The sequence below is a fragment of the Falco rusticolus genome, chromosome 13 (assembly GCF_015220075.1).
Source record: "Falco rusticolus isolate bFalRus1 chromosome 13, bFalRus1.pri, whole genome shotgun sequence".
NCBI lineage: Eukaryota > Metazoa > Chordata > Aves > Falconiformes > Falconidae > Falco > Falco rusticolus.
Genome location: NC_051199.1, coordinates 10759744 through 10774111, shown reverse-complemented (window position 1 = coordinate 10774111; position 14368 = coordinate 10759744). Strand labels below are relative to the sequence as shown.

The window sequence follows — 14368 nt, the reverse complement described above, 5'->3', positions numbered from 1 at the left end:
AGGACCGTGTGTATGTACAACAAAATAACGTGGAAAATGTTTACAATTTGGGCTTGATTATTTTTCGAGACCAAGTTGTACGCTATGGCTGTATTAGGGATCACCTGCGGCAAACTCTGCTGGATATGATTGCAAGAGAAAGAAAAGGAGAAGTTGTAGACAGGTAAGATGTTTGTAAGTGACATCTTTTGATGTAAAGAATGCCAATTTACATGCCAATTTTAAAAAGTGAATCAAGAACCTATAGAAATAAATCATTACTTAAGGCTGCATTTCTGATCACAAGTAAAATTTCTTCATAATCTGGAATAACATATTTCTTTGTACATTTAGGTTTAGCATAATGGTAAATGGGGAAGCTTATTAATGTATCTTTTAATATCTATCTTGTATTTTTTAAACAACTTTTGTTAAATCTCTCAATTACTGCTGTGTGTCAGAGCATTTGGTTATAAAGCAGAGTTTTGACAGTTCCTTGCCTCTTGCTGCCTTGTATTTCCTCTGTACTGAGAGGCTGTTTAACATTCTTGTACCTGGCTTTTTTATTACTATTTTTGAAGTTTTCTTTTTTAAATCTGTTTCCCTTGCTTATGTTTTGATTTGTCTGTTTCTTGATAGTTCAGTTGCATCTCTGAGCTTTTAAATCTGATACTCGTGTTCTCCAGCCACTTTAGTAGATCTGGAGTTTTGTGCCACACGCTGCAGATATTGCAGTTGAAGTAACTTTACATTTTCAAGTTTTCTTGTGTATCTCCAGTTTCAGAGCAGCTGTTGGGTGTGGAGATACATAAACTCCATGCTGCTTTGGCAGCAGTTCTGTGACTGAGATTGCCCAACATGGATTTATGAAGAGAAGAATACTCCCTGGCAACAGCTGTGTATTGTCCCCTACTGCCAGAAAGTGGAATTTTTTTCTTGGATGCAGTTCTTTTGTTTTCACATTTTATTGATGTATTTCTATGCCTAAACAAATGCTTAACTTGCTGATGCATTTTCATTTTGTGGCAGTGTTTTGTTTTAACAAAAAAAACCAAAACAAAACAAAACCCAAAAATAGCCAACAAAAAAAAAAAGCCACCCCAAACTTTGCACTTCCATCTGTGCAGTTGTTTTGAATTGCTCAATTCCAACTTACATGTGCAGTTTTCAGTTTGCTTTGAAGTAGTATTTTTGGTTAATTCCTCGTTTGTTGAAATATATTCTTAATAGTTTTCTGAGTTAGTAGAACTTGAGACCTGTTTTTTCTATCGTTGTATTTAAAATATTTAATAAATATTGTCAGCTCCTTAGTTTAGAACAAAAACAATCAATCTTCCTCCTGCAATCTTCTTGAAAACCTGTCATGTACCAAAACATTTAGGATCGGCTTTTTATTACTACATTTTCTTAAGTTGATATTATGTTCTGAATTGTTGTTCTGCTGTGTACTCTTTGTCTTCCAAGCATGTGGATTTCTCAAGTTGTTAACAACTTACTTTTTGGCAGAGGCGCAATAAGAAATGCTTGCCAGATGTTAATGATTCTAGGTCTTGAAGGAAGGTCAGTCTATGAAGAAGATTTTGAGGCTCCATTTTTGGAGATGTCTGCAGAGTTTTTTCAGGTACATCAATGTTGTAATATCATATTTGAAATGTTACAACTGCCTGGAATTGGGAGAATTTGTGGGGCTTTAACTGCTGCTTATTTGATCTGTATGTCCATCTCTATTAAATTACAGAAAAAAATCAATAACTTGGGGGAAATTTTACAGAACTACAATAATTTGAATGTAATTTTGAGCTATGGGTGCCAATAACTTGTAAATTAATCATCATGCTACTTTTGTGCCTGCTTTGGGCTATTTCATGCAACTTAGTCTATCCCTGCACTGTAGCCATAGTCTTTGAAATCACAATATCATGAGAGATTCGAACAGTTTCAGGCTGGGAATGGAGAGGGCAGACTACCTGTCTAACTGCCTTTGAGGAAGCTTTGTTTCCTTCGTAGTTTCTACATTTGTGAGTTATTTTTTTTGTAACAAAATGAAATGAGTCAAAAGAAGTCAAGTCTAAGTGGCTGTCCAGTTGTTGACCAGATGCTGAATAATGCATTTTAAATATTTCCTAGAGCTTTTTTGTGAGGTAGTTTCAGGAAAGAAGGCACTTGAACAGTGGTTGAGTGTAATCAAGCTCATCTACTGTTGGAAATTGATAGGAATTGTAAAAGCATGTTAAAAGATACCTAAATAAGATAACTTGTCAGCCTCCCAATTCTTACGCAGGATCAACTGTCTGTCATACCCTCTGATCTCCAAACTTCTTTGAAGATCAGAAGCATATATTGCACAATCATTTAAAAGTCATTGTATTCTGTTTTTCATTGATGCTACATTAAATTAAAAAAAATAATTACTTTGAGGGTTTTTTTCTTAGCTTTGCTTTAAAAAAAATCTTCCTTCCAAAACACTATGCTGACCAGTATGGACAGAAACAGTTTGATGTGAAATAATGTGCTCAGCATTGTCACTAATGAGAATGAGAACTGTTGATCCCCACAACTCATAAATATGCCATAAACTGGTATTTGAAAGGAACTTTTGTCTCTTCCCTCTCCCCATCCTCCTGTTTTTCTTTGAACCTGTGGCTAAAACTCTGGTTGGTAACTGGACACTAGGTTGGCTTAGGTTGTTCTAGTGTGAAAAATACCATGTTCATACTGCATGTACCCCCTTATGTATGTAACACAATTAACATAATAGAACCTTTATTTTGTGTTAAGCATGTATGTAAATCTTGGGGATATAATCATCTTACTTGTTTTACATGCTGGGTTTGATTTGAACTTGCTTATAAATGTTGATCTGAAATAACTAGTATGTGTCTTTTTTCCCCTTTAAAAAAAAGTCTAAAGTATTAATTTATGTTAATCACAGATGGAAAGTCAGAAATTTTTAGCTGAAAACAGTGCTTCTGTATATATAAAGAAAGTAGAAGCTAGAATTAATGAAGAAATAGAACGGGTGATGCATTGTCTGGATAAATCAACAGAAGAACCAATTGTGAAAGTTGTTGAGAGGGAGCTTATTTCCAAGCATATGAAAACTATAGTGGAAATGGAGAACTCTGGGCTAGTTCATATGCTGAAAAATGGGAAGACAGAAGGTAAGACTGCATCCTATGGGAGACAGAAATGCTTACGATACTGCTTAACTGTTTTTAAATATAGGATAAGTTGAGCTTAGTGTTTGTGCTCCTGTGTAATTGTAAAAATACTTCAGTGGCTCTGTTTTGCAAACATCTGAGATTACTTCAGAGACTTTTAGAAGGCTCTTATAACAGAGCCTGTGTGTATAACTTGTTTCTGTTTAGTACCAGATACAGGTACGTACTTGGTAAGCCAAGTATCTCCTAAGAAAAGTAGAAACCTGTTATAGTGGTCTTTATCACCTTTCTTCCATGAGCCATTTTATTACTTTCATTCCTCTAGTATGTAGCTGTCAAAATACATTGATGTTTTTGGCCCACAGGCAGTCATTTAAAAAGTGCTAGTGTAGATGACTTACTAAATGGAAGTATTGTAGGACCTCTTCTTGGGAAGAGGGCTTTATTGCAGAAAGAGTCAGCTGTTCTTAAAGGATAAGCAGCTTATCAAAGTGGTTAAAAAAGAAGAGCTTGGCTTTATTTGGTTTTCCCTAATAGGGGTTAATGTGGGACTGACTGAATGAAACTTACTACGGAAAGAAACAGAACATAAGTTTCTAAAACAGAATAATGAAGAGAGTGATCGTAGTATCTATATTTAGAAATCAGTGCTCATGCTAAAGCTGTGAGAATGGGGACCAGACTTGTTGCTTAGATGAATAGCCTTTGTTCATTAAAGCACCTTCACAACCTACTGGGTAGAGTGACAGAAGCGAGCAAATTTCAGAAAGAGAATTACTGTATTGAAAAGAAAAGTGATGGTACCATACTTTTTTTTTTTTTCTCTTTAATATCCAGTTAAGATAGCCTTCAGGCTGAGTGTACAAGGATGTTGAAGGGTATTCATAGGTGCAGTAATGAGTTTAACTTTTGTAGGCCTTGAGTTTGATTTAGTTAAATTTGGAGAGGAAATAGTTGCTGCATTGTGAACATAAGATTTTACATCGATGTACAAGGATGGACTGCTTTTTCAGAAAGCCATGTTTAACCTAAGCCACTTCTCATGATTTTAGATGGATGAAACAAAGTCGTATAAGATTATGTGGCTGACTTTAAGATAAATATTAATTAAACTCCGATTTTTACCAGTTTTTGCTTTTATTACAGAAACAAGCATCTCATTAACATTGTCCTATTTGCTTTAACTTATATTTTACTTGAGAACTTTTAATACAGTATTTGATTTTGGGGCTGATAATCTTAAAAGCTACGTTCTTAAATATCACTGGAAAACATAATTTTACTGAAGCTTTAGGAACGCTATCCTTTCACACAGGCTTCAACTTTTGCTGGCCTGGGGATCAGCAGTAACAGATTCCATGCTATAGACAACCTAGAATAATGGAATACAATCTTTCAATTTTCTGGCTACTGCAGTCAGTATGTTTGGGGTAAAGGAAAGGGGACATCAGAAGGGGCTAGCGCCTGAGCTGTTTATGGGATGCTTTCGGTGGCTCAGGTGGCTGAACTTTTACTGCCGCCTTTTGCTATGAGATGAATGAGTTACAGAAGTATAACAGATGTTATACTGTATATATATTATGTATATATATTGCATTCTATATATATACAGAAGTGGAGGATGTTCTGCATAATATCTCGTTCTTGTTTCCAGACCTTGCTTGCATGTACAAGTTGTTTAGTCGTGTGCCAAATGGTCTGAAGACAATGTGCGAGTGCATGAGCTCATACCTGAGAGAGCAAGGCAAAGCACTAGTTTCTGAAGAGGGAGAAGGAAAGAATCCAGTTGACTACATTCAGGTAGTTATATATTTGAACTTTCCTTTCTTCCATCTTTCCCACATTCCCCCGAGTAGCAGTTATGATTGATGAGATTGATGAACACACCACGTGACTGATAAGGTAAACCTTAATATTGATTCCAAAGGGATTATTATTATAAGATACATTAATAGTTTTGTTTAAAATGTACATTTTTTTGTGCTTTCAGACATGTTTAGGACTCTTACCTAAGTTGCTTGGAAAGTACATGCTCAGTTCTTGTGCTTTTGATAGCTGGTTTTATTAAACAACATATTCAGGCTAATTACCTAACTTCTGGGAACTTTTTGGATAATCCTAAATGATAGTTGCCTCCAGAGTGAGTTCTACATCTGCTGGCAAATAGCTTTATAGTGTCCATTTTGTTTAATTTTATGTGATGTTAAATGTCAGTGTTTATTGTGACAAAAATCACATGACAGTATTTCATGGCAAGATTAACTATGACTGAGAGGTGAATGTGTTACAAATCATAACAAATCACTTGCTTCATTCTTGGTCACCTGGAGAAACGGAACACTTCTGCGTGTTAAAAGATGTAAGTGTTCTTCCTTGTTCTCCAGCTCTCACGAAGTGATGTGTACCATTAATTTATCAAGATCAGAAAATATACTTCAGGAGTGTTTGTCGTGTGTCATCTCCCGTGGTCTCCGAGAAGATGGTTTTAAATTTGTACATAAAATTGTTAAATTCATTGCACTTTAAGAAAATGCTTTTATAGCTGGAAGATGTTTTATACTTAATACAAAAATGTGTATTCATTAAACATTTGTTTTGTGGTTTTTTAAATGTGTAGAAGTCCTTGTTTCTGGTCTTTATGAGAAACAGTGCTTTATGTCTGTTATCTCTGCTGTTTTGTTTGAAATAAATAACTTTGCTAGAACTGGTTACTATTAGAAGAAGCCATTTGAGTATAAAAACATTTCTTCTTGGATTATTAATTTTCTGGCAATGCTGAAGCAAACTTCTTACCAAGCTTGGACAAGAATCACTTCTCCAGGGATTGTTAAAAAGAAGAGAGATTGCCCTGTGAAATTTATTAGGCTTAATGATTAAGGGCTGTTACATAATTTTTTTTCTTGGTGGTATGATTTATTTTTTTAAAAGAAAAAAAAAAGCAGCAAATGATGTGGAAAATAAGTGTGTGGATTACTTTGAAGCAGTTTTCACTCATTTTAAATCCTGGTGGACCTAAAGGCGTATCATAAAAAATGTAACTGAGAATGAGTTAAAAACTTAATTATGAAGATGCTATTGATGTTTCCCGCTACAAAGGCAAGTAGCATAACGAAGCTGAAGACTTCTGGCCATACTTCATGTGCTTTGGCAGATCTCATCCACTCAGTATGCACCCTAGCTGTCTGATGAAGATGTCAAGGGGGAGGGATTGATGATACTTCATTACTGCTAAACCACCCAGCAGGTTTATCCTCCACTTCCATTGACATGAAGGAAGAAGAGAAAAATACTTGTGAATTAAGAAGCCATCTCACTCTTCCCACCTTGGCCATGTTCATCTGAATCTTTCAAGGACTTAAATAGCAGTAAGAAGACAAAGAAGCTACATTATACCTCCAAGAACAAAACTTCATCATAGTCCAGCACTGGTTCTGCAACGTGACATCACCAAACCCTGAGCATAATTGGCGAGTTAATTGCAAGAGCATTGCCAGGGGGTTAGATTTAAAACTTCTTAAAATAATTTGAAGGGATGTTGAAATGCTGTTGTAATTTAAGGTACTAACAGTTTCTCCTGTTTAACACCAGGTTGTTCAGATGGTGTACTCCTGGAGAGGAGACATAAGCTAACCTTGGTAAACAGAGAGATAGTGGGATTTACTTTGCATTTAAAATTTCTAATACGCATTAATTAGCCTGTCTAAAGACCATTCCTTTAAGTGAGATGGTGAGTTCCTAAGAAACATTACTACTTCTTTGAGTAATTCTTGAATGGCTTCTTTAAGTAACCACATATAAATAAATTTTTAAGAAATCAAGGATTTAAGACCATTTAACCTGAACAGTTTTTCTGGGCAATAGTTGTCCATGATAAATATAACTCCTGAATGAAAATTTTAAACACCATAGCCCACCCCAAACGCTGTCTTATTTATGCCTAAGCCCTGTGCATATCATACATAATTAGCAAGGTGCTTAGGTGATTTTAAGAAGCTTCCCCCTCCTGCACTCGGTGGTTTTAACTCTGAGTGAAGATGGTACAAATCCTAAAAATGATGTTAAGCATCTGATGCTTTAGCTCAGAGGAAGCGGTTCGGTTCAGGGCCATGAACATGACACTGGTAACTGGAGAACTACTGCATGTATCTAAGTTTCGTGCATTCACAGTGACTCTTAAAGATTAGTAAGAAACACATGGTTAAATAATGCAGAACATGTCTATAGATTGAAAGGGGGGGGGGGAAGCCTAACATGTTACATTACGCGCTTGTTGTCGCAGTGTGTTTGCTCCTTAGACTTGTTTAGTAGCTCTAGGGGTGAAGTTAATGGGTGCTTAGCCTCATCTTTCCCAGATCCTGTGTTTGTTATAGTGACTTTGTCAATGCTATTTGAAATAGACACGGCTTAACAAGTGCAACAGATACCTCCTCTAAGTTGTGTAAATCAGCCTGTTGAATAAAGGTGTTTAAAAAAATGTTCTTACTCTTTGATTAGCCTATCACAGAAAACTGCACCAGTATTTGACACCAATACTTTAGCCAGTTTATCTGAAAAATGACTTGTATAAGAGATTTATGGCAGCTATATATATTTAAAATTTCAGATACTTTCTACATAGAGAGCTTTGCAAAATCTCTGACTGTAGTGTGGTTTTCTCTATGACTTCATCTATTATTACTGTTTTACAACTTGCAACTTCAAATCAGTGAGAAGTTTCTGCCTTTTTTTTAAAGGGTTTACTGGACTTGAAGAGTCGGTTTGACCGCTTTCTTCAAGAATCTTTCAATAATGATCGACTCTTCAAACAGACTATTGCGGGTGACTTTGAGTACTTCCTCAACCTCAACTCTAGGTCTCCAGAGTACCTCTCATTATTTATTGATGATAAGCTGAAAAAGGGAGTCAAGGGAGTAAGTATAAACAAAATTAAAAGATCGTGCTATTTCCAGTGTAAACTTGTATGAAATGAAAGTAAGCTACTTTGCTAAGAATCATTTTTATGATACGGTAATACTGCCTTAAAAAAAAAAAGAAGCATATGTGACACATCTGAGCTTATAACGCTTCACACAGCAACACCTCAAAGATGTTGTGTGGCTTGTCCCCCATATCTGAAGCAGTATACCTGCATTATTTCTGGCAGATGCCCCCTCAAAAAAAAAAAATTAGGTTGTAGTAGATTCTGCAGATCCCTTCCTTCAAAAGCTTAAATATAATTTCCTTAAATATATTCTTATAATTTGGCAATTATTCTCAATACCTAGTAACTTCTTTTGAAAATTGATTCACTTGAGTAGGGGAAACAGTTTGTCTTTGCTTCTTTTTACTGCTTTTACATATCAGAGGACTACTACCATATCTGTCTCTTGTAGCCTAAGTACAACTGTTTCCTTCAGTCTTGCCTCATAGCTTTTTTTCATAAATTTTTTTGCGGTATGGCACCCAGAACTGGACAGGATGATTCAGCTGAGGCCTCAGTGGCTCTGATTAAAGCTGAATATTATTGCATGCATCTTAATGCTTTGGGACTCAATATGTTCTATTTATTTATAAAATAAGTAATCGTTGTATTTGTTGTGGCACTAGGCAGGCTTTGCAAAACGAGTCCTAACATTTAAAAGCTTTCCTTCAGAGCTAACCTCCAATACTCCTGACTGCCATCTGTGCTTTTTTAAAAATACTTAAAAACATATCCAAGAACTTTTACTGTATTTATCCAGGCATTCTACCCATCCTTCGCCTCCCTTCTCCCTCACAATTGTTTTTCCCTGTATTTCAGATCTATTCCTTTCTCTGCTGTGTTGAGTTTGTGCACTGTTCTTTTGGCTCTGTAGTTCACATGTTGGACCAGTTTTGTTGGCTTCTTTATTAGGCTACTATTAGACTATATGCTTGCTGTGAATTACTTTTAAGTATTTAGGTTGTATAAGACACTTGTGCTGGAAGGTTAAAACCAGCAAATTATTTATTTTACAGCTAACAGAGCAAGAAGTAGAAACTATCTTGGATAAGGCAATGGTTTTATTTAGGTTTATGCAAGAGAAAGATGTCTTTGAACGCTATTACAAGCAGCACTTGGCAAGAAGACTTCTTACAAACAAGAGCGTTTCAGATGACTCTGAGAAAAATATGATATCCAAATTAAAGGTAAGTCTGGATACTTTTTACTTCATTTTTTCAGCAATAAAGTTTCTTCTGTTTTTATATAAGGGTTATATAGATAACGTAAATCTCGACTGCTGTTAAACACAGATTTGATTTTAAAGCCCCAACAGAAAATATGAAAGGCTTTTCTGAATAATTCTGTAAATATTGGAAAGCACTTGTGGTGAGAAAGCAGTCTAGAAAACAAAGCTAATTTTATTTAACAAAGCTAATTTATATTTTTTTTACTGAATTTGTTAAGACTTCCCAAATGAAGACAGCCCTGGTTATCCTAGTGACTGGATTTGCGGACAAGAATGTATTTTGTCCTAGATTTTCTGTCATTCACGGTAGAATTCTTTTATTGCATGCCATAGTTGTTTTTTAGTTGCCTCCATCTGCAGACTACTGATAATGTTCAATTCCTTTTTGATTAAGTACTTTGAGATAGATTGGGGAAAAAAATAATCTTCTCATCAGTGTCTGGAAACATGTTTTTCTGAGTTGGTTAAATTTATTGATAAAATAGCCCAAGAGATGGAGAAGAAAGTAAAGCCTAAAGGTGAACAGTCCTTGAAGCAAGTTCTAATGCAGCTTCTTCTTAAGTGGCATGATTAATGGTTATGGAACTTCTGAACCCGAGTGATTTGATCCTAAAATCAAACCTTTAGTGATCCTTGTTTCTGACCTTCATATTCCATCAGTGAGCAAAGCCTGTTTGCATCAAATTTCTCCAAATTACCAGTATTCATTCCAAATTATTGATATTAGTTTCGTCCCAGTTACTTCTCCGCCTCTTCTAGCCTGGTGATTTAGAAGGCACGGGACATACATTTGCAGGATGAATCAGTGGACTGGAATTGCTCTCTTTATGGATTTGCACAGCAATTAGGATGCTGAAGCCAACATGCTTGCCTTTACTGTTATCTTGTCTTAGAAATAGGCACAAAGTCTTGTATGTGCAATTGAAATGCATTTGTTTGTGCGCATGTATCTGTATGTGCATATGTTCCTGATTCTCAAAAGGTCTGGAAATCTCTACATGGCAATCTGCAGAAAGCCATTAAAATTACACACTTTAGGATGACGGGGTTTTTTTCTGATACAAATAAAGATTATCTGTCTTTACAGTATCATGCTAAAAGAAAAAGCAGGTGAAATACATTGGCTTGATAAGCTTTCACAGACTTTTTTTTTTTAAGATGAGATAGGAAGCTAAAAAGATACAAAAAATACAGTGATGGAGAAAAGAGAAGGAAAGCAGGTTTGGATGTGCTTAGGGTTAGATCCTTATATGGAATACAAATGCTAAGTTTTGAAGGTAATGCAAATGGGAATCCCAGTAACCAAATGTACAGTAATAGAATTTTTGAGATTTATAAACTAACTCTTAGTTTTGCAGTTCACATACCAGAAGCTCTGTTTTCATAGTGCTGGCACAACAAGTTATTTTGTGTATTTTCAGACTGAATGTGGATGTCAGTTCACGTCTAAACTGGAAGGAATGTTCAGGGACATGAGCATCTCAAACACGACGATGGATGAGTTCAGGCAACATCTTCAGGCAACCGGGGTAAGAGCATGGGGTTCTGTGTGCTTGTCCTTTTACTTCAGCACAAACCCTAGACCTTTATCATGGCTTGTGGGTTTAAAGCTCTTTGGAATCTGCACATGGAATGAAGGATTTTGTTGGCATGCTCGAATTGTATTTCTTCTGCTGTGTTTCTTATCATACATTGATAGTATTTCCCGAAATACAGAAGTCAGTTCGAAGCTTGATCGACAGCTTGAGTGGTGCCGATTTACTTCCATAAAATCCTGTTTCAGCTCCTCTTGTCCCTGCGTTGCTCTGAGCGGGCCCTGCAGCGGGCGCCCAGCTCGGCGGCCTTTACTGCTTGTGGCCGGCAGGGGGCGAGCTGTGCCCACCCAGCTGTGCCGGCCGCCCCCTGGGGCCAGCTGTGCCCACCCAGCTGTGCCGGCCGCCCCCTGGGGCCAGCTGTGCCCACCCAGCTGTGCCGGCCGCCCCCTGGGGCCAGCTGTGCCCACCCAGCTGTGCCGGCCGCCCCCTGGGGCCAGCTGCCCAAGCTCATGTGGGTTTCCAAAACGCCATGTTACCAGCAAAGTTTCTCATTCTTTAAAAGTAGTCTTCGTTGCAACCCATATTTTACAATAACAGCAAGTAGAAAGTATTCTGTGCTGCAGGGATTGGAAAAACTTACCACCTCACGTTTAACTTTCCTGACACAATTAATACCTTGATAAAACCAGAACTGCCATTTTATTCAAAAGCGCCAAATATGGACTTAGTTGTTCAGTCGGGAAGTGTGACACCTTGGTGTAAAAAGTGGGTGTCTGGAATCCTGCATAACGGAGAGATTGCTTCAATTTTGAGGTATTAGTTTGCTCTGAACACTTTTTTCTATATTGATACTCAATAGCGCTTAATAATAAATAATAAACAGCTAAGTAATTCTGTGTCTGCCGGTAAGTAAGTCTGTATATCAAGCGTGTTTGAAGCAGTTTCAGGAATCTGAATGCCAGAAATATGTTCATGGATGTACTCTGTCCAGTGTCCCTGGTTACACAGGGTGATCTGAAATCTTTGCTGTCTTGAAGCAGTCGGCTGAAATCTTTCTCATCAGCATACTGTGAGTCATCTTGAGAGAAGGAATGGGATCTCCTCAAAGTGGTTTCAGAAAAGGTTGTAGAGGATATGGACAGTTACAAAGGTGTTTGTGGACAGGCAGCTTTACTACTGCTTTTTTTCTTTATAATGTTTTCCTTCTAGAATGCCTGAAATACTAATTTCAAGAAAAATTTGCTAGAGCACTGCCATTTTTTAGGTAGCATGTGGGACTTCTATATGGTGTGTGTGTGTTAATGATTAATGTACTGTACGTGACAGTTTTATATTGAGTGAGTTAATAAATGATGTCTCTTATCTTCTTCTTAGCTATGTACAGCTAATAAAATGAATTTAAAATGTTAACAGATACTCTGCTAGGCATTATTTTAAACTTCATCTTATTCTTGGCAAGGGACCAGCAGTTCACCTGATGATTGCCTTTTGGGCAGCCTGATCATGGCCTTTTAATGAAATTTCTGGAGTACTTATTTATGATAGAAGTGATTATATTTCTATTAGTGTCAATAGTATTTGAGGGGAAATACAAACCAGAAGATTTTGGCAGGTTTGTGTTACTGTTAACTTGCTGGTGATGTTGTGTTTTATATGAAATAGTCCATTCTACTCCTTTTTAAGCCTTGTGTGTACCTTGAATATGTATGGTACCTTCTAGGTGAGTTGGGCATCTGCTCTTCTCTAAATAATCCTACCTGCAAAGTTGCCTGCTTGATCCTATAGCCAAAGATACAAGTAGTGCCAAGGATGGTTTGCTATCAGTGAGTGGAAAGCTCAACACTAATGAAAGTCCAGGCTAATAGATAATGAGTAATTTCTACAACTGTGATCCTGAAACTTCAGTTTGGAGTTTTGTAAAGATTAGATCACTTCAAGGGACTTTCCATTAGTTCATACCGTTTTTACACTGAAAAGACATCTTGTAAAATAAAGTTGTTCCAAAACTTCAAGTCACAAACTGCTCCGCACTGTGTATGTGTGGTGTGAGGCATTCTCAGTGCTGTGTTCTGCTCTGGCTAAAACACTCAAAAAATTAGGAAGTGGTTGCCATGTCAACTAAGATGTTTCAGTTCCAGATAAAGATACTTTCTGTATCTTTCAGTCTGCATTGATGACCTTTCCCTATACTTTGGCTAGAGGGAGAAGACTGTTGAAGCTTTTGGGTTTTTAGGTGATACACAGATCAACTAGTTTTCTGTGTCGAAATGGCTGTTTGAATTTCTCTTGTAAACCTTATGACACTGGTGGTATGAAATTAGAAGCACAGCAGTAATGTTGGCTACAGAGCAAGCTTTATATTGGTCGTTACACACTTTGGCAAATTGTTCCTCTTAAACCTTAATGAAATTCAGAGTGATTTCTGTGTGAATAGTCTGTTACTGGGCTGCCTAGGTTTTTCAGAATTTTGCTAGGCACAAGTTTGTTAATGCACACAGGCATTCAACACGCACAATACAAAAACTCTTCCATAGCGCATGGAAATGCTACTCTGCTATTTAATAAGGAAGGTTTCTGAGTTCATATGACGGTTTTTGATCCTCTAAAATATAACGTACTCTTATTTCCATGTGTTCTTTGAAGGTATTAGTTACAACCCGTAGAGCTGAAAGTAGTCAGTTTTAAGTTTAATAATATTCAGCTTAGTTGAGATACCTCGTGGGGATTATGCCTCGCTGATGTAATGTTTACCAAATGTCTATATATTAGCATTTCAGTTGCAGAATGTTTCCTAACTGGTGCTGAATATATATAGTGATGGCAGTCTTCAGGGAAAGTAGCTAGATTGTGCATGTACAAGTGACTGTTTACATTGCCGTCCAGAGGTAAACTGCAGAAAAAGTTCCCTATGGTTTAACGTTGTATATTTAGTATTTACTCTCTGCTTCCAGAAGGTAAATTTATAAACAGTTGTTTTGAAACTGATGCATTTAGCAACCTGGCTTTGCTAGATGTTGTCAAAAGCCTGATTAGAAAGAGTTGTTATATGTATTGTGAGTTCTGTTTATGATCACGAACATTTCATTCTTGGTTAAGGATGTATTTTATTAAACTCTGTACGATCTTAAATGCTGGAGGGGAATGATGTGGAGAATTTTTGCTGTACCATCTACTCTGATAATGAACTCATTTGTCTGGCTTTGTAAAAACGTTTATAGATATGTCTAAATTTTTTCTTAGTCTGTGAAAATTCTACACATTCTACACTGATAAGAAAAATGGTGAAACATCATCCTGTTTTAAAATAGCGGCTGTTTTCTTCCAATTGTTCTTAGGTCTCATTAGGTGGTGTTGATCTTACAGTGCGGGTCCTCACAACAGGTTACTGGCCTACTCAGTCAGCCACACCAAAGTGCAACATCCCTCCGGCTCCCCGACACGCTTTTGAAATATTTAGAAGGTACGTATTAAAACAGATTTTTAGGTAGAGGTTTTAAGAAGAAAC

At 36.8% G+C, this 14368-nt stretch overlaps 1 protein-coding gene across 3 annotated transcripts in view; it reads left to right on the top strand.

Moving 5' to 3' along the window:
- The window catches only part of CUL3 (cullin 3), a 58912-nt gene that overhangs the window by 34410 nt on the left and 10134 nt on the right, over window positions 1-14368 (top strand). For all 3 annotated transcript variants that reach the window (XM_037406543.1, XM_037406545.1, XM_037406544.1), the window contains exons 4-11: window positions 3-163; window positions 1486-1600; window positions 2912-3140; window positions 4795-4940; window positions 7874-8050; window positions 9117-9287; window positions 10750-10857; window positions 14199-14323. In XM_037406543.1, coding sequence (XP_037262440.1) covers window positions 3-163; window positions 1486-1600; window positions 2912-3140; window positions 4795-4940; window positions 7874-8050; window positions 9117-9287; window positions 10750-10857; window positions 14199-14323 — 1232 coding nt within the window. The remainder of the gene's footprint in view (window positions 1-2; window positions 164-1485; window positions 1601-2911; window positions 3141-4794; window positions 4941-7873; window positions 8051-9116; window positions 9288-10749; window positions 10858-14198; window positions 14324-14368) is intronic.